The sequence below is a fragment of the Lineus longissimus genome, chromosome 9 (assembly GCF_910592395.1).
Source record: "Lineus longissimus chromosome 9, tnLinLong1.2, whole genome shotgun sequence".
Lineage (NCBI taxonomy): Eukaryota > Metazoa > Nemertea > Pilidiophora > Heteronemertea > Lineidae > Lineus > Lineus longissimus.
In genome coordinates, this window is record NC_088316.1 from 19861863 (window position 1) to 19888381 (window position 26519).

Here is a 26519-nt window from a genome sequence, read left to right on the forward strand (position 1 = left end):
TGAAAAAATTTCTAAGTCCAAATATTTTTTTTTCGCTTCACTTTTTTCTGCTCAAAATGAAAAAACATCATCAGCCCCAAAACATCTTGGCTTTGAAAATTTGTCAGAATTTTGAACTTTAAAAAAACCTCATCTTTGAAGAAAGATGACATCATTTCTGAGTCCAAATATGTTTTTCACTTCTTTTTTTCCGGCTCAAAATGAAGAAACATCATCAGCCCACAAAAATATTCCGTTTTGCTCTGAAGGAAGGATGAAAAAATTTCTAAGTGCAAATATTTTTTTTTACTTGTTTTTTTCTGCTCACCCCCGTAACGTGACCATTCAACCTCGGTCCCATGAGTGGTCGTGTTACCGGGGTTCCTCGGTATTTCAAAAAGGCAGGATCAACTCTTGCATTTCATTTGAAGAAAGTGCAAACGCAAGGCAAATTATAGTGCCTGTAATATCTCTTCCGTAAGGAAATACTTTAGTAACTCAATGTGACCCCTCTTTGCCAAAACCTCCAAACTGCACTTCACTCACTTGATAATCTGTTGTACTGGCTGTACGCTGCCTTTCCCCTATATGCGGCTGTCGACTTGCTCTCCTCACAGAATACTTTTTGAAGATAGCAGCGCTTGGAACTGTAGTGAATGCTAAGGCAGTCTCCAACATGCGAGCACTCAACCTGACAGGCTTCTGGTGTTGACAGGAAATGTTTGATCACATTAGCGCCACAATGTCCGTTGAAGTGGGCGAATTCACACATCTCAACTGAAAGAAAAGGCGGACTATTTTATGACTGTTAAAGACATCTATACCGCAGGATGACTGTAGAACATAAAACCACTACTTCTCAGTGGACACTGATTATGCTAACAAGGGTCATGGTAAGGCTCTCAGAATACACTTTATACTTCCAGTATGCTACCCTGCAGGGGCTATTGTAACAGTAACCTTTAGAAGTTAGTCATGAAAACTACAAATTTATCAAGAAGAGTTTTGTAGTTATGCGCAGGCATAGCAGCATCAGCTTACCTCGTGGTCGTGGGCAGGATTCTGCAAATACAATACAATCACCAGTGAAATAAAAATCAATTAGCTAATTGTAAAATGGTGTCGCAATTGCGCATGGTCTGTCACTCATTGCGCTCTGGCTGTATATCTAATTTCATCTCACTCATTGCGCTCTGGCTGTATATCTAATTTCATCTCACTTATGTCTCCTGTATATTTCTAATTCATCATCACATTATCTTGACATTAACTTTGCTAATTCTATATTCAACATTAATGCGATTGAATCAATACAAATTAATAAAGATTTCATCGTGGTAATGGGAATTTAAGAAACGTACCCGACTTAACATATTGGTTATAGGTCCACGGCTTATCTTGGTATAGAAGTTTCGTTGGATCCTCACACACGGCATTTACAGCGTACAGATAACAGTTCCGGTCTTTTGCATTGTACCAGAAGCCACCACAGTCAAGTTCTGAATCGCATTGAATCTTACACACGTCCAGCTCAACTTTAACATAGGTCCTGTAACCATTTCCTGCCGTGTTGCATTTGCCCGGTTGCATGGTATATTCACAGGTCTTAGCTAAACAAAACAAGAGTTAGGCCGAAATAAGTGCAAGGGCGAGGTTTACAATGATAGAGTAACGAAATGTAGAACTATCATCAGCATATTCTCAAATCTCGCGATTACCGTCATCATGCTCATGCGATTAACTATTCCCATTCACTGCATCTTATTGAGGGTAATCTCAATTTTAGCAAGCATTTGTAATTGTTACGCTTTGCTGGATTGTCAAAAAAGCTACTGGGGCTTCCTAAGCAAAACACCACCCAATGCGCTTCGTAGTTACTTACTAGGTTCTGGAACATTGCATGTCTTGTCTGAAAACAACAAGTATAGAAATAGTACAAAAAAGTGGTTGAGAAAGACTTGCTATCGTATGACTTTTCCCTGATTTGTCATGTTTGTTGAAACGAGCAGTGATCGTTCAGATAACACAAAGATTATTTGTTCACGTATATTTATGTGTACACTTAACATCTTAATAGATTTGATTAGGAACATCTATCTTTGATGTCAGATGACCAAGTTGTATGGTCTGATTCTAATTATCTAATGATAATTAGATCTTTTTAAATGCGAGTGTTCTCGGTGTTACCCACTCCTCTACCACAAGGAAGAGCAACTAGTTGCACCCTTTGCCGGTTTCTTCTAGCCTGTTGGGAAAGACCTAATCGTTCTTGGTTACCAACTGAAGAACAGGATGAATTGATGGCTAGTGGGCCACTTCTGGAACATGAGGCTTTGTAAATTACAAGTAACTTACCATCTTTGTAATACTCTCTGTATAATTTATTTCCTATTCCTGAGAGTTTCACGTCTTTGATATGCTGCATGTAACAGATATTGGTGGTGTAGCGGAAGCTCAGAACACTTGGTATGAGAGATGCCTGTGTTTTGCAAGCAGTGTAATCTATCGTGTTGAGTTGCTGATGTACATAGCTGGCGAAATAACCGTATTGTAAAGAAAACGTGCAGATCTTCGCTGAAAAACGATATGGATTACGCCCATTAGTTGTTTGACCCTTAGAATGAATGAGGTGATAAATGTTTAAATGAGAGTTCAGGCAACACAATTTGCCATACTATGAAGCAAATGGATGTGGTAATGACACATTCAGCTGCACGTAGTACCTAATTGATATTCGTGAATACTGATTTGAAGTGAGCATTCTACGTATACTTCATAATCCATATTGGAGACGAGCCTAAACTCATTGTGTAAGACAATGCAAGAGACTTATTTGGCCTACACGAAGAAAGTGTACAGCTACGAATCGGGGCATGTGGAACAACTGAAGATGATTAGCTCGCTCAATTACACCAAGATGCCACTCTTTTTGACTCTTTGTAATAGGCCTGTCACACCTTGACGATTTAGCCAGCGTATGCGGACGTATCAACATTTCTCTAAAACGCTGGCATACGCTGAACTAGCGATGTTTTCTTAAATTTTGGGCGTAAACATAGCGTATTCATAACGAGTTGGACGTATACATAGCGTATTCATAACGAGTTGGGCGTATACATAGCGTATTCATAACGAGTTGGACGTATACATAGCGTATTCATAACGAGTTGGACGTATACATAGTGTATTCATAACGAGTTGGACGTATACATAACGTATTCATAACGAGTTGGACGTATACATAGCGTATTCATAACGAGTTGGACGTATACATAACGTATTCATAACGAGTTGGACGTATACATAACGTATGAGTAACTTATATAAGCGTTTCGATGACTTATAGATAACTTATACCAACGAATGCTTAGCGTGTTGCCGGCGTTCACAACTTATGCCCAATGATAGTCTAACTTATGCATAGCGCGCGGCAGTGCACTCGCCGACGATCACGTGTCGTAGCCTATAAAAAGGCTGCTGCTCGACAATTCAAATCAATACCGCACAAGACATCGCAGTATCCCCCATCTCTCGGATGAAATGGACATCTGCTCACCATGGAGTATGACGGGTTCCTCCTGTGAACCCCATTTTTATATACCGATTCCCCTAAACGCTGCCAATACGCCATTATATGTAGATGTAAGTTAGAAACACGTCCAGTAAGTTCTTTGGTCGTCCGGAACACGTCAAATACGTCTACATACGTCAATATGCGTTGGAGATAAGTTTCACATAGGTTCAAAGCACGTTACTCATAGGTTAGAAATAAGTTTTGGGTACGCTAGACATTGGCTAATATTTATAAAGACTAGTAAATGCTTTTATCTAAAACTCCATGTACATTTACACTTGGCCTTTGTGTACAAAATTGAAGTAAAAGCATTTGCTAGCCTTTATTCATATCACCCATTATCTCGACGTATTTCGACTTATGAGTAACTAATACAAGTAACGTGTGTGAACGTGTGTCAACGATCGCATAACTTATGGCGCGCGTATGCGGGACGTATGAGCCATACGCTAGCATAAGTTTTTCGACGACCTCGCCGTACTACGACGTATACCAGCGCGCTTCAGCGTGCTCTTAACTTATACAAAACTTACCCCAAACTTATTTGACGTACGCCAGCGTATTCGCCAATTTTTTCAGACGTCGGTATACGCTGGCTATATCGGCAAGGTGTGACAGGACCATAAGGTATGAAGAACTAATAGAGGCTAACTCTGAATGGTTGTTGAAAAATCTAGTAATTTATATGATCTTGAGACTACTAACCTTCGGGGCAGTTACCTGAAAGTAAACCTAACAGCAATTAGGGGATTTTGAACAGACATGAATTAACTCTAAGATGAAAATGCCTAAGGTTTCAAACCTGTATAAATACAAAATGTACAATCAGATTTGAATATGGCATATGCTATGAATTCGTCGGAATCTAAGTAAAATTGAAGTTATCAGTTGTACCAAACAACGATATTCACACAAACATCAATGACCTACCCTTCTTTCTAAACTGGTGATATGTGAGATCCGTTTTCGGGACTAGCTCCTTTGGGTCACAAACAGCATCTTGGAGATAACATGTCGTCCCCCTGAATTGGAAGCCCTTGCAGATAGAGAAGCGCGAACACTCGACTATACATGCCAGGAGGGTCACGGTGATGGTTTGGTAGACATGGCCTGGGCACTCGGCTGTGGCGTGGTCAAAATCACACACTTTCACTGGAAAGGAGGCGAAGCTGTATCAGATAACTGACTAAAAAAATTGAAACTATATAGCTGCATTGGACTCAACTATGAGGGAGGGGAACACAAACTATAAAAAAGCCCACATTGTCCATACCTTCTGTGTTGCTATGTTTGGCGCACAGATGATTTAATTCATCTCAGCAATGCCTTCATGAAGCTTTTTGGAATGGTGTCATTCTAAAACAATGTTCGGTTCTAGATATTCTGAAGATGTGAATGGGGCATTATACACAAATACGTTCAAGAACCAGTATGGCATTTTCTTACCGGCTTTGATGGGGCAATTTTGGCCATCTGAAATACATAGAAAGATATATCATTCCTTGAAGTAGAAAAAATGACGGATTGTGTCCAGAAACATGAACAGGTATCTTGTTTCTCTCTTTAGTCTTACTCCACTACATGTTCCCACGATTCCTTGCAGCCTTCTCAGATAAAGATATCGTACTGCCAGAACAGCTAAGGCCGACCTTTAGCTTTGTACAGCTCAAGGCGACGATTTCAGACATTGCCTATTGTGTGAAGATATTGAGTTACCGTTTATTTAGTTGGCGCAGAAAGTTGAAGTTAATGAGGTTTTCAGAAACGGGATAGTTCTCTATCCTTATTCTAATTATTGTGGTATTAAGTGGTGTTAAGTATTATTATTAATCAGGAAGATGAACAATCACCCCAGTATGATCGCTTAACGAAATAGCACATGAATTTTATTTTCGCCTTTTTTTGTTTTGCATGCCCTTGCCATGCTGTCATAAAACAATATGCATATAACTCAACCTACCCTTCTTGGTATACATGTTGAACCGACTGTCACCCGCGTATGAGAATTGGGTAGCAGTACACTGCTCTCCGTGGATATAGCAGCCTCTTTGGTAGATGGTGTAGGCCAAGCACTTCCTACTGTTGTCACACAGCACCTTACACGCATCTTCGCCGACCCTTGCCAGGTAAGAGGCACTTCGTGAGCAATACCGGTTTGCATGGGTATATTCGCATTGTCTTCCTGTTCTTGGGTCAAGCGTAGCTTAAAACATAAAAAGGCGAATATTTCAGTGATAAGAAGAGCTCAAATTAAGGCTTACCCTTTGCAATTGGGGTACATACGTAGCTTGTGATTGAATAAAACTACTATACTGGTATACAAATGCTGTCTGTGATACCCTTTCAGCAGGGTAAGTGTCGCCTCGGCAATTTACCATATAATTTATATCGCATCAATAGCCGAATGGAGGACTGCGGGAATGCGCAATTTTAGATTTCTAAGATACTCCTTCAACAATGATGATGATGATGCAGTTGCAGGCCATTAAGAGATTAACAAAATTGACTCTACTGAGCTTAAATCATCAATAAGAGCTAAAGACTTACGCGTTTTAATGTACTGCATGTACAACCAAGGTTGATTCGTGTATCTCAGATTCCCTTCAGCACAAAGGACATTCCTGAGGTAACAATTCCTGTCTCTGGCGTTGTACTCGAATGCTACACAGTCAATGTAGTCTTTACAAAGTGACTTGCAGGTTTCTAGGCAGACATCACTATCAACTCTAAAATTCTTAGCAACACAATTTCCAGGGATTTCCTTAAAGGTTGAAACTTCGTCTGAAAGAAAAGTCTTGTTAAACTATCTACTTTAAAAAAACACGAACAGCGAGTGGGCAACGTCTGTATTGGAACTCTGCGATTTAATTTGACGTTTTATATAATTTTAAACACGCGATTCAGCGCGTATGATATAAGGAAGCATTTCGAAATGGGATAGTACCGGAGAGACTGACCACACAAATATCACGAGATCTCGCAGTGAGGCACTTGGTTTACGGGACTGAGAATAACTTACCATTGGAGAGTGTTCCTGGGCCTGAAGAAGAGAAAATATCGTACTTGAATCTCAGCGTTTTTGTACTTTTTTGAATTAATGTTCTAGCTTTCCACGGTGCACAATCCTTACAGAGCGTAATACTTTCAGAAGGTTCCTTCGTTCAGGCAGTTGTGTTTTCGTGCAGTTTTATTCACCGCCATTTGTCATCAAATTCATGCATGCTGCAAATAAATGTGCGGCTAATTTTTTAGTCACTACTTTGGTGTTGAAAGGCACAAGATGACCACATCGTATTGTGTTTTTGTAAAAAAAAATTTAAACCTACCTTCCTTGGTGAACCATTGGTAGCGCGCATCATTTTTTTGTGTGAATTCCTTCTCTAAGCATCTACGCGTCCTCATGTAACAATTGCCTGCATGCAGCAAAAAGCCAAGACAGCGCGTCCTTGACAGGCATTCTGCTTTGCAAGTTTCAATGGACGCGGTAGCAATTGTTTTGAGGGCAGGGGGACAGTTGCCAAACTTTGGGTAAGGCTTGAAAAGGCCGAGTGCATCTGTAAAGGAAGAAAATCATATATGGTGATTTTGGAACAAAAACCTTGACCATGGACATATGCAAAGGACTGCTCATAGCAAACAACGGTATCACAGCTATAAAACCAGACAACTCGTCTAAGAAGATCCCGCCGCGTTCCATTACATTTGCCTGTTTGGTATATGGCCATCTTTAAAAAACAAATTTGCGGGAAAGAATTACGGAATGATTACAGTGATTAACATTTTTGTCATCCTTTCTTAGAGGTCGGGACTTTCGGACCTAAACCATCTTGGAATGAGGTGCCAAATAGTGTTCCTGGCCAGAGTACCCTGGGTCGTTTTAAAACTGCACTTATTTCATCATGTATTAATGTTTTATTGTTTTATCATAAATTGTAAAGCGCTTAGAAGTTTTAACAACGTTAAGCGCTATAAAAATGTTTTTAATAATAATAATAATTTAATAATAATCTTGAGGCTTCAAGGGTTAAACATTTAGAGAAGTTCCGATGTACTCTTGTTTGGAAATAAGTAAATCAATTCGTATATGTTAACGATAGATGAGTCAATATGTATCTAAACTCGTTTATCTCATTAACCACATCTATAAACAAGGATTCCTGGTGTTCAATCAATAATCACGAAGCTGTGTCGATGGGGTAGATTGAAACGGTTGATCAACTTACTTTGAGGACAGGATCCACCCTCTGAAAAAGAATAAAATGAATTGCGGTGTTAAAGAATTACACCTGCTGATGTAAGGGGGTGTCGATATACAAATTAAAAAATAAGCAACTTGATCATAAGAGTCAAGCTTTCGTGTTGGAACGATTGCTAACAAATCCCTTGACTTCTTCCTTTCCCCTCTTTATTGCAAAGTATTAGTGATGCCGAATACGCTGATTGGTGAAGGATTTTCAAGAACTGTGGCATAGAAAGTTCGCATACCTTTCTTGGTAAACTGATGGTAGAAGAAATCTGTGGGTGTCTTCGTCAATTCTGCTTCGCTACAGACGTAGTCTTGCAGGTAGCACTTATTTCTATTGTAGACGAACCCTTTGCAGTTTCTTGCTTGCGAACATTCGACCATGCAGGTCCAGACAGAAGAAACCAAGATGTAGGCATTCGGTAGGAGGTGCTTGCTGCAGTAGGCCAGTTCAGTGTGTTTGAAATCGCAGAGTGCGGCTGAAGAGCAAGATAGAAGTTAAAGTCTAAGCAGGTATCAAGGTACTTATTCAAATAGATGTTTGCTCATATGGATATTTATTACGATCATTCTGATGACCGCATTGCTAAGGGTCACCAATATTATGGTAATCTCAGAGTCAAAAGAATTTAAACATACTTACTTGGTCAAAAGCGGCAAAGCAACCATGAACAAGCAAGCTGAAGGAAATACTGATAGCTTTTCCCAACCATTTTACTGTAGGGGTTTTGCGTGCACTGCCAAGACATTTTTTTGTGTAACTTACATGCGTTCGTTTGTAGATGAAACACCTGATTATAGCTGCGAGTATCATTACTACATTACCTGTCAACAGTTAAATACAATGATAGGATACCCGACCTTTGGTCTATGAAATTCAATTGATAAAAATTGTACAACAGATATACACCCCTTTTTGCTGATCACACCTTAGAAGATTTACAGTTCTTTAAGAATAACATCTCAAAGTCAGAGCGACTTAGGAAGAAGACGACCAATTACATCATGTAACATGTACTCACACTGTTGCCGTATTGCACATGGCTCTGAAATAAAAAAAGAAAACCAGCACATTAATGTATGCTCTGCATCTGGCCACAAGGCTGTTACCTCCTTTCGCATCTCCTGTGAGACAGTTTGGGGCTACACACCTAGAATTTATCAAATGCTGAACAATGGCCGATCAACTTCTGTTGGAATAGTTCGTGTCTATGTAATTTAATGTGTGGTGTATTGATTGTGAAGGTCTTTTTACGTGTGCTTTCCTTAGGTTACATTAAGGGTCAAATGAGAATGAGGGAAGCAAATTGTTTTTAGAATGATTAGCATTGCTCACCTAACTGTTTGATTGATCAGATACTGTTTGATTGATCAGATGCAACGATTTCATTTTTGAAGAAAAAAAGATTTTTGGAAGTTTTCCAACACTCCCACCATAAGCTAAAGGAAAATGAATTGGAGTATTTTTAAAGTATACTTACGAGTATCTGTCTTTACGTAATAGTTCTGTTCCGCCTCTCCCCACTTGGAGGTCTTCAACTTCGATTCAACCGTGATAGTATTCTGAATATAGCATTTTCGGTCATTGTGTTGGAAGGCAGCGCAGTCTGGATCATTGCTGCATTCAGTTTTACATGCCTCCAATCCAATATCGGTGATAGCTCTCACATTATATCCGCCGTTGTAACCATTTGCGTTGAAGTACTTGTAGGTGCAAACACGAGCTAGAAATAACAAGAAGGGTGGTTTCCCCTCAGCTGATTAGTGCAGTTCATGAAGTGAATTCATGTTAGTTAAGGGAATAGAAATGGGTAGGCCAAAATATCATAGATTCCATCAGTCTGTTAGGGCGGTTGGGTTGTGATGATGGTGGGGTTGAATGGTATAGCAGCTTCGACTGATGAATTGTTCTGCTTAGTTGATGGTTTTCCTATTATTCCTACAGGCAGGATTGTATGGAAATCACGATCCACCAGCATTTGAGACTGACATTGTACCATGTAACTCAGTGAAAAGTACCTCAGGATACTAATACCTAGAACCAACAGGCTCATTTCGGCTCATTCTGGCAAAAAAAAAAAAAAAAAATGTATGTGATGTATTAATATTATAGGTCAATTAATTGTAAAGGAGCATGGTGGTGTAATTTGCCGGCATGTTCCTAGCAAAAGTTCCATGTAATGACATACGTTTGATTAAATAATAAAACAAAAAAAAACACACCTCATTTCGGCATGGGGATGACCAAAACAAAACAGGCAACTGGTTTTGGTCATGTTTACACAACTTGTACTTACATAAGGGAAGCTTTAGGGAGGCTGCAAATGAACGAAAACACAAATTATGTTATTTGGAATTGAATAATATTCCTTTTTTTGTTGACACTGAGTGCTGCTCTTTAGCACTTTCTTATCATCGGAGGCAATTTGATATTACTGTATAAATGTGTACATGCACGTGAGGAAAACTCAGAGCCATGAAAATTACGATAGCTACGACAATATCACAATAAAAAGTACTTCTCATCTGAGCCTTACGAAATCTATAGTACTATGTTATAATTGACATTACCACGAAAATGAGCAGCATATGTTGGAAAACAACAATCGGTCCGCTTTTATCTTGACAGGAAATGAGTTCCTTCATTTCATGATAATGAATTATACAGAAGTTTTGCATTCCCACAAATATTTTCAACCATGTCTACAGGCAGCCGTCCTTTTTATCATATCAATAGCTTACGTGATCTTAAGTATTGAAAAAAGGTCCAGTATTTGTCCGGGTACTTCACGTCCTTTTCTGCGCATGCTCTATACTGGAGATCACATTGGAGAGTTGAGCCGGTATACTTGAATGTTCGACAGTCTAATTCTTTCTGACATTGAACCTTGCAGGCCTCCAGGGTCAATTTAGTATATACTTTAAGTCGGTAGTTGTGAGGACACTGGCCCTTCTGCTTTATAAAGGTATCTTCAACGACTGTAACGAAAGACACATGAATCAGCAAAGAGATATATTTTTGCATTTAACTAAGTTTTAGTTGGTCTCACATTTAGTGTTAGTCAGATTTCCGAGTGTCGTTCAATTGGTGGATTGCTAAAAAGGATTCGGAGCTTATCTACCTGTTGTATGGGAAAGTCATATGTGAGAGGAATTGGTGCACTCAATAAAGTTTTCCTGAGCAGTTCAACGAGCTAGGAATGGGCGGCCCAGGTACCGGATCGGATAAGAGCAAATGTATCTAGCCCTGACCCTTTCCCACTGATAATAAAGGTGGAATCAAGACCAATGCACTTGAAGGGTTCGATTGATCAACACTCGTCAGGTCCGTCCTATAGTACTTACATTTTGGCACAAACCCATTATCTGAAAAACAAGATTAGATGCGAGATAAAGAAAGCCGAAGTAATGCCGTCCAGTAAAGAGATCAGCTTTGTTTTAACCATTGGCCATGAAGGTGTGCATAAACATGATAAAGTCGAGGACGGTTGAATAGTGAATGTCAGTTCAGTTATCGGTGTTCACTTGATAGACACAGCATATATCATTTCACCAAATGTATCATTCCAATGAACCATAAGTGTTCTGGCTGCCAGCCTTGATAAAATGACTAATTTGAGATGTGGCCCTAGATTCTAATGAGAAACATGCTTACTTTGTCTCCTAAACTGCTTGTACAGTTGTCTATCCCTGTATTTAAGCGCGCTATCTACACAGATGTGGTACTTGATCCAACACTTCAGCGAGTTGTGTTGGAAAGAAAGGCAATCTTTTCTCTTTGTACATTCTGTCTCACAGGCCTCGTATGCGATACTTGAATATGAGGTGAGGTCGAACCCTACACAATTGCCTATGACTTCAATTGCTTTCATACCTTCATCTGCAAAATATACATCGGCACTTTAAATATATAATCCGTTTCATCAACATCATTTTCAACAACCACAGCAGAAGCTGCGTTACATTACACTGTAAAGTGCACTACAAACCTAGCTTATGTTTCATACGTTAACAAAATCTATAAGAAAGGAAGATGTTCGGGTGTGAGCAGTTAGGTAGACTTCATAGAACAATGATCCTCTTCAGGGTAACTTTTATTATGAGGCTGCATTCATCACTCGATGAGGTATTACCCATCGATGGTTCTTGTCGATTCCCTGCGGGAGTAGATTCTGGTCAGGAGTCTTTGCAAGTTGACTATTTTCGGTTAAATTCGGCGAGAGGCTTACCCTTCAAACAATTGCCTGTAAATTAAAACAGAAATGGTGAATAACACAATTAAGACACGGCATACCGACTGCGATGGTATTCAAAATAAAATTCTTGCCAAAATATTGGACACTAGTTGGTCATAACCTCCAGTCTTCGTGAAGAGTAAGAACTTCCTGATAGTGAAATTTGTGTCACATTGGTTTATATTGGAGACAGATTTTATGCATTTTAAGATTTCACCAAATTAGTCGCAGTCAAAAGCTTTAAATATCTCTATCTTACCTTTCTTTTTGAAGAAGAATCTCTTAGGATTGTCCACGTAGGTCAGCTCTCCTTGTTCACAGTTACCAAACAGAAGCACGCAATGGTTGAGTTCATAGTAATTGAATCCTGTGCATGCCCCGTCATTAGAACATGCCTTCCTACATGCATTGATGTCCATGTTTGGCATGATTCCTCCGCTGTATCGCTGTTTGATGATCCGACCAGGGCAGTATCCGAGCTGTATGTCATATTTGCACTCGTCAATATCTGAAGGTGGAAATAACAAGTCTATTGCCAAGTAATATCACTGTAAATCATCGAAAACAGTGGTAGTCATGATCAGAACAAGGCTTCTTTGTTGGAGATGAGGGGATGAACAGCTCCAAACAAATAAATTCCAAGATACAAATATCAATGGTTTATTATCATTTACGCCATTGCAGCGTATGTAGAACAAATAGATGTCTAAATAAGTTCACACTGTTTCCAAGAGTTACTGACAGTGTCGACGCTATTTAGCCGGTCCTGTGTATGTTTCACATTTGTCTTTTGCACGTAAGATAGGACTTTGGTACAGGCGCCCCTCAAGCGGTTAAATGCTTTTAACACTGTACCTCTTTACCCAAATAAAAATAATTGTAAATTGGACTAATTGAAACATGCCATAATTGGCTCCTTGTTTTACCACTGAAACATTTCTGTATGCTATTGAAATAAGATTATCTGCTTAGAACGTTCATACTGACCGGGAACCTTTCTACATGATTCTGGAAGGAAAAGAGAGAAATGGGTCATCAACGACATCAAGGCAGAGGGCGACAGTGAGTGCAACAGTGCATTCTAACTATAATACAGGAGTAAGTTAGATGTACATGTATTTCACTCAGAGCCATTATAGGCATGTGGCGCAGGTTTCAAACATAACTCAGTCCAACAAGCCAAGCCGTTAATTTGACATCACCAAATTTCGCAAGCAATACTCACCGAAACTTTTTTTGGTATACTGGTTCATCTTGTAATCGCTTCTTTGCTTTATCGCAGTTGTTATACAGGCTTGATTATTTAACTTGCAATCTCTGTCATAGTAATAAAAACCTAGGCAATCGTCAAAGCTGTCACAGGCCATCTTGCACACATCAAGGTCGATACCGTAGAAGGTCTTGTAGACACCTATTACACACTGGCCTTCCTTTTTGTCGTAGTCGCACACCCAACCTAGAAGGAAATACAAAACCTGAAAGATCTGAGGCTCTCTGCTCTAAAATGGTGCACAAGACAACAACGTGTTCTGAAGTGAATGCCAATGTCCCAATAAAGATTGTCCGTTAAGATTTTAACGAAGATTCTCATATCTTACCTTACTTCACAAGGAAAGGTAAGAGATAGATGTTTAAAGCTATATTCTGCGTTTAATATAGGAAAATATTAAATGAAAAAGAACGAAATTCTCGTTAAATTGCTCCGAGAAAATAGTAATGTATGTAAAGCTCTCCTGGGTCGGTTGCAACATTTGATGATGATCATCTTCATAGCCTTGTGAAGTTCACCAACCAAATGATAATGAGAGTTACTTACGTTTCTTTATGGTTAACCGTTCTGCAATTCAATAAAGATGCAAAACAATAATACATTTTTGAGATGTACTGCATAAACAAAATTGATATGATGACATTTGTTGTACAAAGTGAGAATAGGATACAAAATGGTTGGGAATTATCAACGTCAATTGAAACGACCAGTCGTTGTACAATTCCCGCATTATCAAGTTAGGGTTTGTGATAGAAATATCATCAAGAAATAACAAAGATTGGCTTACGTTTTCTGGTGTAGTAGGTCCACGTGGTTTTCTTGTGTGTGATTGTTGTCCCTGTACACGTTTTCGACATCAAGTAGCAGTTGCGATTAGCGCTGTTCCTGACAAAACCATTGCAGTCAAGGCGATCTGCACACAGGGCCTTACATGTTTCCACATACATGTTCCCGTAAGATGCAAGCCAGGAGTCGGCACAGAATCCATCTTCCTCGGTGAATTCTACGTCGGTTTGATCTGGAAGGAGAAGAACGGTAGCATGGTAAATGATTGAGGAATCAACACCGGACTGGTATAGGTCTCTGTTAAAATAGACAGGGGGTGTGTGGTCAAAGCTTGAGGTGTTTTGGCTGATTCCATCCAACGGTCACCAATTCAATAACGAGAGTACGTTTTATTTTCAATTCTTTCAATTCTGTCAAACGCACATTCTGATAAGTAAGCCACAAAGAAAAATATCCGGACCGGCGAATCCAATACAACACGCGTCGTCCATATCCCGATTGAAACAAAACAGTCTCCTTCAGTAAACTCCTACTTCGAAACTCAGAAAGTTACTTACATTTCGATACGGTGCCGTCATCTGGAAAGAAAATGGAACCAATCCATGTTTATTTCTGTTCAATCTTACCCTTTTTCCCAAGGTTTCCTTATATAAACTCCTTAACAACATTTATATCTTTCGTTGTGACATCTCCTTTGGCTTGACATGCGATTAGATGAGAGATGTAGATAATTCACACCTTAGTTTTTCAGTTAACGTACTTAATGTTGATTACTTAAAGAGTGGAAAATTCCCTTATGACAGCCACGATTTGTCGAAATGAAGAACTCATGAGCTCTTGCAATGCTGAATGAACTACAAACATTATATTTTTCTGAAAATTGTCGGCCTACTTACTGAGTCTGTAGAAGTACTTGTAGACGGCAGCATTCTGGCCAGTCTTGCCGAGAAGTGTGCTAGATTCCTTCTGGTAATTATAAATGAAGCAAGTTTTTGTTCTGAAGCCAAAACTTCTGCATATGGGGTTCTGTGCACACTCTACCTCACATGCACCAATGGTCATCGAACTCCATGAGTTGATATGAGTTCCGCTGATGTAACCAACATCGAATTTCGTCTTTATCTCCGTCACTGGAAATAACGAGTTTCTGGTTAAAGCTGATATACATGTATAAAAACCGTAATGGCCAAGTAAGAAAAAACTAACGCCAGTCCGCCATGTTTTGAACGACTGGTCAGCCATGTTTCAAACGTCCTCAGATATGATAGACTAGTTCCTGAAATGAAAAACTGAAAAATATGTTTATTTCCAACAACGGCTTTATGGCATAGTGGACAAGACCGTAAGGATCAAGTGGCGAGGGTGCCGTGTTCGAACCCACTCGAGGAATTTTTTTTTTTTTTTCACGAGAGTCACTCTGTGACCCGTCTCGTCAATGAACTTGTTGTTTGTGCAGTCAAGTGAGACCTGTCGCTAGGTGTCTATCATGTTTTAAGTGCAGTTGGTCGTTTGGTTGTCGGGCGTTTGTGTTTTCTAACTTGGCCGTTAGGGTTTTATGCATGCATGTTAGCTTTAAGGTGAAATCGTAGCGCATCACTGTCAATTATAATTGTAGTTTTTATGTTTTCTTAAACTGCAATTCCAAAATGACACATAAGTATGACTCGATCAAAAGGAGCTTTTTCGTCCTTTAAATGCTTACCAACAAACATACAAACTCTCAAGTGTTCAATGGTCATCACTGTATTCAAAATGCTTTATTACATTGTGACAGTCATAATTTAGCTTTTACTTACACGACGGACAATTGCCTGTGGAATAGAGGAAGAGGTAAGGTTAGGTTAGTTAGATAAACAATATGACGCCATCTTTGATACAAATAAACACAGAGGCACATCATGTTTGGCTCAATCAGGTAGAACAAGCTCTACTTGAAACAGGCTTCGATAAACATATGACAGTGTCTCCGAAATATGATCAGCATGTTGGATCATGGTCTGCATCCTTGTATTGAAATGCTGCCGAGGGACAACCGAACGAAGGTTATTTATTACATTTGTATTTGTTTTTCAACGGTTTTTTCAACCTTACCTTTCTTTGTGTAGATTCTGTATCTCATATCTCCCTTGTACGTTATCTGCGTATCGGGAACAGGGGTGTCGAACAACTTACAAGCTGCCCTTGTGAATTCAAATGCCTTGCATGATGTAAACATGGAACACATTCTCCTACAGGAGTAGAAGGATGTAAACACATAAGATCCGATTGTTTTGCCCGCGAATCTACCAAAGACTGGTTCGCTGTATTGACAAGAAGCAGCAGCTGAAAGGTAAAAGACTAAAATCCTGAAGTCCGTCGAAATCTCTGTGTGACATGTTCATGCAACCAGACCGCGAGATATGTTCCCCACGTTCCTATTGTTGAATATTTGCCGATTTTTATCTGCTTGCTGCTGTGACACATTCTCATATTACTGAAACAAATTAGGATCAAGAGGAACATGGACCTTCTGGATCACTAAGTAAGCAATGACTATCGAGACGTTATACTCACGGGGCTTGTTCCTGACACATGTTTCGGCTAAAAAAAAACACGACCAGTTGAAATCGGTTTTATTTATGCAATGGAGGTTTGTGCTCTTTTACTTAACGAAAGGAAATAATAAAGTAAAGGCATCCCAATCATTCTATGATTCCATCGAAGTGGCACTAGAGAACCCTTATCGCTTGTTAGACTGGGCCCTGTTAATTCAGGATGTAGTAAACTGGAGGCACTGAAACAATTAATCACTGTATCCGCAAGGTGCCTCAGAACGATCTCATGCAGACTGTTGATTTATGAATTTTGCACTTGTTACGGCCGGATGTTTACATCGGGTCATTGGTGGAACCGAACTCTGATACGATTAAATAAACTCACGTTTCTTTGTGTATTGTTGATATCCAGCCGTTCCTTTGTTAATGAGCTTCGCATCGGTACAGAGTGAAGACTGTATGCTACAAGACATAGTCGACTCACTAAAGAAGACGCCGACACAATTCTCCCAGAAGCTGCACTCCTCCATACAAACCTCTGCACTGATGGAATTATATGTTTTCAGGTTCGTCCCTGCACATTTAGCATTGACCTTGTCGTAGCTGCAGGTTTTTCCTAAACAGAAAATAATCGTTTTTGATATTAGAGATCATAGTCAAATAAACTTGAGGTAACTTAATTCAAATATTACAATCCCACCCTGGTATTTCATTCGGTCTCATTCAGCCCTTTGGTATATACTTAGATACTTCGCAACTCGTTTTGTATGAATCTCGGGTCAGCTTATTCTTGTTCACTGATGGCTGCTTAATTCAAGACTTTTGAGACAATACTGGTTCATCAGGCGATTTCATGCCAGAAGAACCTGGAGCACATCCACCATCCACCATGTATGCCACTATGTTTTCAAAGACGGCCCTGCCTTAAATGATACATAGAGCGCCACAGTTTGGATTATCTTAAAAAGTGAGTAAATGAAAAGTGGCAACTCGGTCATTGACAGCTGGCAACTTACCAGGCATGAACTGAACAGCTGAAAAACAAAACATGATACGTCAGTCTGCTCTGATGTTCTGGTACCCGATAAAGAGGATATCGTCTAATGTCATGGGAGAACCTATATTAGGTAATGTCCAGTAGACATTACGGAACTCGCAAATACTTCGTCACGCCGGTTCCGTCGTAACGGAGCTCAATAACGGCCTTAAATTTCCCCTTCACATACATACATAATTGATCTCTGGACGAATCTAAAGCATTGCAGTTTTCTGGAAGCGTCCCCGGGGCCGATAAAAGCCATGTTCATGGCGTAACTGACGGTCACCACTTGCTATCAAGGTGATACAGAAGGACTAAAGTAAGGGATGCAGCAAAATAAATTAAAATGAAATAATAATAAGAATAATGTTCTGGGGGTGTTTACTTACGATTCTTCGCATACTGGTTATAAGCTGCATTTGTCTTGTGGCTGAGCTGAGCATCAGTACAGATTTTCCACTTCAAGTAACATTTATTGGCACTGTACCTGAAGCTGTTACATAACGACTCGGATGTACACGAACGTTCGCAACCGCCCTCGGTTAATCCACTGATGGTGCGAATGTCACTACCGCTGCAGAAGCCTGCAGATTTGACGTACTTGCACGGTTGCGGGTGGCCTAAAATATATATATATATATTTTCACTTATTTTTGATTAAGAATCTTTATGATTTGCACATGCATAATGCTGAAGTCGTCACAATGGCTGATATGAATAAAGACTAGCAAATGCTTTTATCTAAAACTCCATGTACATTTACACTAGGCCTTTCTGTACAAAATTGAAGTAAAAGCATTTGCTAGTCTTTATTCATATCACCCATTGATACAACACAAGTACTTCGAATGGGAAAAAACAATAGCGGGATTGAACCTGGGTGCTGTGATGCGTATGTTGAAGTCGAACCGCACATGAACTATACAGCTTGATATATACACAGTCAGTCCAGATAGACTTCATATGGTACGGTGCTCTTTTATATTTTTATAGTTTGTATTAAAATCAGATTTATATCTAAATCTAAGGTAATCCCATCAAGTTCGTTTTCGCATTTTATTCTTGGCTTCACCTACCTTCTAGACTACAAACAGCTGAAAAAGAGCAAAGACGATTCAAAGTGATTTTAAAACTAGCAATAAAATGTGCCGAGGGAGGTTGATTTTGCGTGGTGATTGATGCGAGCATTTGTACATAGCGATTTGTCCTGAGCTAACCTCTTCTTAGGCTTATATGAGCAAAGAAAAGATGACCGATGTAGCCAAACGTTTTTGGATATTCCTCATACCTCTTTCGATACAATAGACAGCTGGACAGATCATGACTTTTCAATATGGCGGGACAGAGAGAAACTGGTCAATTGGTTTGTCGCGTTTCCTACATATTGAGAAAAAAGGTCAAATATGGAAACACTCAAAATCGCAACATAACTTAAATTCAAGACCACAGTAGGTCGAATGTGTATCGTATAGTGTATATACAATTACCAAATGGAAAAAATCTTACCAGTTGAACCGGCACCTCCCACTGAAAAATGGATCGAATGTTGTAATAAAAACCGTGTTGAATATAAACCTGTTTCATATTTCTACTTTTACACCTATCGTCTTCGTTATCGAGGTCACTTTCTCATGCTGTCGCATCAGTGCGCATCTGAATACGTTTCAGTCTTCTGTATCAGCAGTAAATAACGAACACGATCTCATTCCAATGATAAGTATAAGAAAACAATAATGGTAAGAACAATAGAACATCCCACTACAATCTTTTGAAACAAACAACTTAACTTAAGTAATAAACAAGTCGTCATAAAAACATTACCCCCTTGCGAAGTCCCCCGCCAGGTCATGAATTTTGATATCATCATACCTTGCTTGTTCCAAGTGCGGTAGATGAGGGATGGGGTGAAAACATTTGCCATATTTATATTCTGTGCGGCCCCAACAGCTTGAGACTTCAGATAGCAGTAGGAGTGTGAAGTCCTGTATATGACACCAGCACAGCCAAGTGTCACGGCGCATTCGTACTTGCACACATCTTCGGTGATTAAGGTGAGAGTCTTCACGGCGAATGAGGCAGTGTATCCATAACCCTCGAACTTAAAGTTGCAGGCAGATGCTGCAAAAGAATACGATGAAAGGATTTGTCCGGCGAAAAAAAATCGACATTTGCTTTCAACAATACGTCATAACTGGTCTGTTTACATTTTCGCAATCCCATGGAAATGAGGTATTACCGAGTTTCCGCAAATCTCACGAATATGAATTACGAATTATGAACTTATAATTACAAAGGTACTCGTGTTCCATTTTGCAGTCAGCTTTTGTCCAGTTCCGATCTTATTGAAAAACGGACGCTGCGTCAATTCAGACTAATTCGTAACGACTCGGCCAGTTCATCAGCACGAACTCAAAACTCGCTGCACCAAGAAATTACAGTGGACTGTTAAAAAGAACTTTGGATCCCGAGTGACCCTACTAAGGGTAACGGACGTTGATCAGCTGAAAAGCCAATGATCTTGTTGTCTCATTCTCGGATAAATAGCAATTCGTAATTCGTAGTTTGTAATTTGTGAGATTTGCGAAAACGAATTAATCATGTCTGGGGTCTGTTTACATTTTCGTCATCGACAGATTTTTCCAAACTACATAAGGTCAAATCAATTCAAATGTTTGAAGAGAAATCTGATTTTGGATTATAATCGAATATGCCACATGGACGTAAATTTAGATCCAGCTTTAAAGGAGCAGGTCGAAGAAATATGTTCGCCAACAGCTGTCACTTTTATCAAATTGTGTCAAGCAAAGACTGGTTTACATATGAAGCTCTCATCTCAAATTATAAGAGTCTCGATTAATACTAGTTATTAATACTGGCTAGTAACCAATTTGGCCATAAGACGTCTATGTGAATATGATGAATGTGTCTCTGGTACACCAACTGGCCTTTCGAAATTCACTTATGAACATATATCAATCGATTACGTCGACGAAACAAGATCCTTACCACATGAAGCCACTCATGAAACCAAAGAACAAGAGCCCTACGCTCCTGTAACACAACGCCTTTGGGGCAAGTTTCTCTTTATATAAAACGTGTTGAGAAAAATCTTTTGTGTTTTCAGCACTTCTCAATTTGCCAGCTGTTGCTTATTGTGTTGTGTCGCGCGGGATACAATAACAGAACTGAGTCGAATCCGCAGTGTCGCAGGGTGGCCCTAGAAATATTTCAATCAAATTCTTAACTGATCACTTTCAAACAACACACCACATTTATTTTCAGGCATACTTACGTGGTGTTGGTGACACTGAAAAGACAATTATTATATCATAATTAATTTTTGTGAGCATATCGAAAGACTTGTAATATTATGTCTCATCAGCAATGGATCCGAAAGAGAAAAAATCCGTTCTATGAAGTTTTCGTTTTTCTCAAAATGGAAAGTTTTTTTCATCTTTAAAACGAATCAGGAAAGATATGAAAGACGAAACGCCTGCATCAGTCCTTCTCTTTACAGAGATGCATACTATACACCCACATCATTGCATGACGTAGGCAGAGAGCTTCCTGCATATTTATTTCAAGTAAGCCGTCACAAAATGCTCTCTTTCAAACCTAGCTTCTCGAAATCGTTTCGACTTGTTCTTTAATTAGCTTTTTCCATGAGGGTTTAAACAGCTTCTACTGAACATCTGAACTCTCGGGAGCGAGATCGCGGCATCATCGTCTCTATGACCTTTGCACCCTGGTTAAGGTGGGAACCAGACTTATCAGGACAATATTCCCCACGGCAGCCTCAACTAACATATCTTGACCAACTGAACATCAGATCAAAATGATAAGTGCACTATTTTGTCACAAATGGAGGCCGGCACAAAACCTTTCAGTGGTCAGCCAAGGGTTTTACAAATGAAACCACTCGGGACCTAAGCCATTTCTTTGCAAGCTGTGAGGATGGAGAGGTGGTATTTCAGCTGGTTTCAACTCGAGCGTTTAAGAATAGTAGCTAGTTGAAACAACCATCATCGAATGAATAATACACCAAAAACTAAAATCAATGCTTCTGGTTTAAAACTATTTTATTTGTTAACGTATGGTAAATGTTGTCTTAGAGCGCATAAGCTCAAGTGCTATATTATATCGCATGTGATAATCTAGAAACCACCATAGGATCACAGTATGAAGATAGTAACGAGACATATACAGTTATATCAACAATATAATATACGAGTAAAAACATGATCGTGTCAAGTGTAATCAAGTGTAATCTTCTTTTTGTCTTAGACCTTAGAGAAAATAACGTTTCACGTTTGGTAAGATGAATTCACAAATGGATATTTCAGACGCGCTACGAATACCCGCACTGATGACGGTCTTCATAGGACCTGAAAGCAATCAGTGTGTTTTGAAAAAAGAGTTTAAAAAAAGATCAATTGGTTAATATCTTGGACATGGCTTAATATTTTGGAAATTGGCAATCACCATTTATTACCTAATGATGTACTCTTTCTTATGACACCAAGAAATCCAATTTACTGTCACAGATGACTGAGCACGAACCAGTTCAATCAACCATGTCAGATCTGGTCTTTTTAAACATTTCTACGATATTATCTGTTCGATGACAGTTTTGACATCTTTTTAACCTACTGTAAATAAAATGCATCATTGTTGTAATGATCATCCATTGAAGATAGTGGGGATATCCACATTTGGACATGCGATAGTAGGGACGGGCTAAAGTTGCCATCGCTATTTTTGTAGTTGCTGGTTTAACGGTATATACTTTATTAGCAGCGGCCCTGCAGAGAGCGATTCGGCTATTCTATTGCAAGTGTCGCTCCCAGGCGACTGCTAGTAACCAGAAAAAAGGGACCGCGCCGCACCATAGCACAACGCCATCGTAAGAAAATGAACATGGTGGATTCCCCGCTCAATGGAGCCAACTTTCAAAATTTGAGGAATAGAGGATTTCAAAGTATAACACTTACGTGGTTTGACAGCTGGAGTCCATGATAGGACAGCAACCAGAGCAAGCATCCACGGGAGTAACATGGCGACTGTTTGCCAGGGCGGTCACAGCCAAACTGAGGGTTAGGAGAACCACAAGGGTATTTCAATAAGACCAGTTTTGGAGGTTTCTATCTCAAATGCACTTAATTTTCCTTTGCACCCAGCAGCTGTCGAGTAAGAGAATCCGATTTCAAGGATCAATAATTTAGGTCGCTCGTCAACAATCAAAGCCGGTCAAGTTCCCTTAAAGGTACATCACTGTCAAGGAGAGATTATTAACAGGAAACTCATGGATTTCTAAGCTAAGCATCAAACCAGTGAGATGATGCGAATGCATTTAAGGGGTTAGTAAGTTGTAATCTGTCGGTTCTCTTGGAAACTTCAAGGACAGCAAGTCTAAGCAGTCGCGATGAAACCAAACAAGCGGGCGCCTTTTAATATGATCACGGAACTAATCACATCTTGGTCATGACGCCATGTCGTGACAGGCTTCGTCTTTTTTAAAAACACATCGCATTTGAACAACTGAATATGTGTTTGAAATTCAAAACACATGTGTCATGATCGATCATCAGCAAGTGCAACAGCAACAAGCGCAACAAAAAAAGTACAGTATTGAATTTTGGAGAGATGTTAATTTTGGTCTTTTTTTGCTAGGGTTTCTGAATCAACTATCTTTTGTGATGAGTGATCAAGGTCTAAACAGGTTAGTTTTTAATCACGGCCTGTCAGAAACACAATGGGTGATCGAAGTGACGCACTAGGAAATATAGCAGCTGGTCTTGTTAATCAAACGCAAAAGCCATCTAACCTCACTTATTTACAATAGAGGAATGGCATCAGAGAATGGTAACATGATATACCCAGTTTAAGTACCCATATGGGTATAGTTGTCCTCATATCGATCCCGTTGAAAGTTAGCCAGTCCTGAGCGGAGTATGAAACAATCCAACAATCGATCAACCATCTGTTTTACTAGTTCTTGATGTCACATATGTTGGGCGGGGTGGGGTTCGGCAATTACAATATTCAAGCCCGTATTGCGTATCCGTATCGTTGTTACGTAGGGTGTTTTCACATCTTGCACATTCCCGATGCCTGATATGCGATAGGGAAATGATTTACATGGAAATGATACTTGATTGAGAAGTAACATTGAAGAATTATTTTCATTTCAAATTTCAACATTGTACAGGTTGGGAACATGTCATACGTCAATTCGATAGGGATACGTAACACGGGCGTGAATTTTAAACTTGCCGAAAGTCCGTCAGACCAACGTACGTCGGTGGTGGATGAAAATCTGAAAAGAGAAGTATGATTAATATAATAATTATCAACATTTGTTAGCATATCGAAACAAGCGTCAAAATCAAACACTTAGGTAAGTTCTGGAAATAGAAAATGAGCAATGGTAACATTGTTCTATCAAGCCTGGCTAAGTGAAGACGTTTCGATGAGAACTCACCTCCAGGGGTTCCGTTTAGTTCAACGTCACACATCGTCAGGTAAATCGTTCCGCTCAGGATGATATAGACTTATCTGCCATATCTTGGTGTTGTTCATTTCAGGGTGTCAGTCCCTGATGCATGGCATTGTATGTCTCCAGGAGAGCCGACAACGGGCTGACTGTCTATCGTAGATCTCAATTTTCTGAACTCAGATAATGACGTCTAACTCCTGCCACACGGTCGTCGTGCTGCTCGACAAATAAGATGCTTGATTTCCTCTTAATAGATCTTGCGAAAGTGTACGCTGAACTGCAAGCACATGCTTGAAAGGCCAACATGTTCTGTTCCAAATTCTGTTGAGCGCGGAGACATATACATCCACCTATCAGGAGTGACAAGGGTTTTCTAGGCTACTCTTACCCGAACCGTCAGAACAATAATTTGATTATCGCTTGGTTAAACGGACAAAATTGGGCGAAGTATGCCTGGTGTATGACAAGACTATGCCTGTGGTAACTTGGCATACGCCGCCAGATCAAGAACAAAAGCAGTGTTACTTATTACATGCTTGGAAAAATTATCATCACATGATTCATCACATGATGAAATACGAAATTTGAATACACACATGTAAAATAAGAATATAATTCATCACATCAAAAGACTGCCGTGAGGGAAAAACTCATTGTCACGTTTGTCAGGTCCACCTTCGTATTTTGATGATTTACCCATGCGGAAGAGAGAGCATAGCGTTTAAACTTACCATTGGCTCTACTAATGATCAGCTTCCTAAGTTCCTCGATTTGGGCCTTACCACTAACTGCACATCTCATCAGCGTTGTTGCGGCCAGCTTTCCCGTGAATTTGTACCCAGTACTTGTAGGCCTGAGTCCAACGTACAAATCATTCAACATGTCTCGGGGTCCTATGGTTCCGACATTCTTGATGAAAACATTACCATCGACCCACATCACCAAATTGCCAGTTTGTTGACTGTAGCTGATCCCTACGAACGACCATTTCTTAGTTGGTGGAGCAATATGAAATTGCGAATGGCTGCGTCCAGTACGGGCGACCAGGTTGATGTAAAGCTTGCCTCGATACATCCACATGTGAGTTCCGGCCGATCCTCGACCTCTCCACTCCACGATTGGCCCGTCTCTAAGCACGTCTTGGTAAAGATAAGTCGCGATTGTGAAACTATCACCCTCAATATCCAGCTTTCCGTCACTGGTTATCTTGACGTAGTTATGCCCGGTGAAAACCCATGCGTTGATACCTTCAGGGCCGGTGGTGAGAGATGTGGCTCCTACGGTAGATAGGGTTAGGCCACCAAGCCCGCTTGGTTTGGACTCGATGTTAGGTCCGAGAAGAAGCCACGAGCCACAGCTGGACAAGCCAGCTGAAACAGAAATCAAACATTTGATCGACTAATACTAAGGCATGAAGGGTGTTTTACAAAAGTAGTCATTGTTTTACGAAGGTAGTCGTCACCAAAATTTGGCGAACACTAAACTTTTAGATTCAAATTTTGAAGTCATTTTACAAAAATAATGAATTTATAGGAGAGAGATGGTGCATCGCTCTTGTGAGAACTGTGATTAAAAGTTTGTCAGATTTCAGCATCTATCGTTCCATCCGAAACAAAACTATTTACTGTTGTCTGGCTCTGCTGGGTGGATTGACGTGTGTTTTATGTATAATATGATACTCCTCAGCAGCTAAAGACACAATTTTCAAAAATTTCAAATGATTAGATTTTCCACATTTATTCATTGAAGTGTTTAAGTAGAATAGTCGGACGTTATATTCACCTTACAAACCCGCCCATTAACGCATTTGAAATTACCGAAATGTATCAAGTATTGACATGGGCTTGGTACCAAAAGGCAACTAAAATTATCAGAAACTGCTGCCGGGAATTTTGAGGGAAAATTCGACTTAACTTACCGGAGGGAGTGACAACCGGAGCCCATGAAAGGACAAGGACCAAAACTGGCATCCACAGGAGAAACATGATGATGACTGTGAGGCAGTCGCAGCCAGAATGACGAGTTTATGACAGGGTCAAGATTTTAACCAGGCTCTCTGCAGCTGACATGATATGTCTCCCCGCCCAAATCAATGACCAGACTCGAATGAACGACAACCACGTTGATATTACATGCAGACATAATCTAATTTTTTCAGGGTTGTTGTGAGAAGTGAACTATTCAAAATGAAAGCTACATGACTGCACCAGTTGGCTACTCGAACCAGAGAGATCCTGAGAACTCATAACGAGCCAGAGGAAATCGTAGCCCGGCAGTTTTGAGAAAATCAAGAAGAACAATTCTACAAGGGCTTGCAATGCTTCAATGGGATGGACACCGGGAACTTGATCTTTCCATTCGCT

The 26519-nt window shown here is 39.8% G+C and overlaps 2 protein-coding genes across 2 annotated transcripts in view; both read right to left on the reverse strand.

Moving 5' to 3' along the window:
* Positions 1-17647, reverse strand: part of LOC135493258 (IgGFc-binding protein-like) — a 47860-nt gene extending 30213 nt beyond the window's left edge. The window contains exons 1-33 of the mRNA XM_064780401.1: positions 17638-17647; positions 17007-17237; positions 16641-16667; positions 16179-16409; positions 15884-15898; positions 14984-15217; positions 14645-14665; positions 14089-14319; positions 13848-13868; positions 13257-13487; positions 13019-13039; positions 12291-12539; positions 12026-12040; positions 11452-11676; positions 11142-11162; positions 10539-10775; positions 10094-10114; positions 9278-9520; positions 8819-8842; positions 8039-8275; positions 7777-7797; positions 6880-7107; positions 6573-6593; positions 6101-6334; positions 5514-5756; positions 5000-5026; positions 4484-4705; positions 4259-4273; positions 2335-2553; positions 1862-1888; positions 1341-1589; positions 1021-1041; positions 526-756 (exon numbers count right to left, since the gene is read on the reverse strand). Coding sequence (XP_064636471.1) covers positions 526-756; positions 1021-1041; positions 1341-1589; positions 1862-1888; positions 2335-2553; positions 4259-4273; positions 4484-4705; positions 5000-5026; positions 5514-5756; positions 6101-6334; positions 6573-6593; positions 6880-7107; positions 7777-7797; positions 8039-8275; positions 8819-8842; positions 9278-9520; positions 10094-10114; positions 10539-10775; positions 11142-11162; positions 11452-11676; positions 12026-12040; positions 12291-12539; positions 13019-13039; positions 13257-13487; positions 13848-13868; positions 14089-14319; positions 14645-14665; positions 14984-15217; positions 15884-15898; positions 16179-16409; positions 16641-16667; positions 17007-17237; positions 17638-17644 — 4300 coding nt within the window. The 5' untranslated portion in view covers positions 17645-17647. The remainder of the gene's footprint in view (positions 1-525; positions 757-1020; positions 1042-1340; positions 1590-1861; positions 1889-2334; positions 2554-4258; positions 4274-4483; positions 4706-4999; positions 5027-5513; positions 5757-6100; positions 6335-6572; positions 6594-6879; positions 7108-7776; positions 7798-8038; positions 8276-8818; positions 8843-9277; positions 9521-10093; positions 10115-10538; positions 10776-11141; positions 11163-11451; positions 11677-12025; positions 12041-12290; positions 12540-13018; positions 13040-13256; positions 13488-13847; positions 13869-14088; positions 14320-14644; positions 14666-14983; positions 15218-15883; positions 15899-16178; positions 16410-16640; positions 16668-17006; positions 17238-17637) is intronic.
* Positions 17648-18041: 394 nt separating this feature from the next.
* LOC135494109 (uncharacterized) lies at positions 18042-26150 on the reverse strand. The gene is made up of 7 exons (XM_064781860.1): positions 26075-26150; positions 24888-25526; positions 20953-20967; positions 19530-19778; positions 19167-19187; positions 18737-18754; positions 18042-18280 (listed from the first exon to the last, which is right to left on the reverse strand). Exons 1-7 carry the CDS (start codon positions 26139-26141, stop codon positions 18042-18044), a joined length of 1248 nt encoding a protein of 415 aa, XP_064637930.1. The 5' UTR covers positions 26142-26150.
* Positions 26151-26519: the final 369 nt, after the last annotated feature.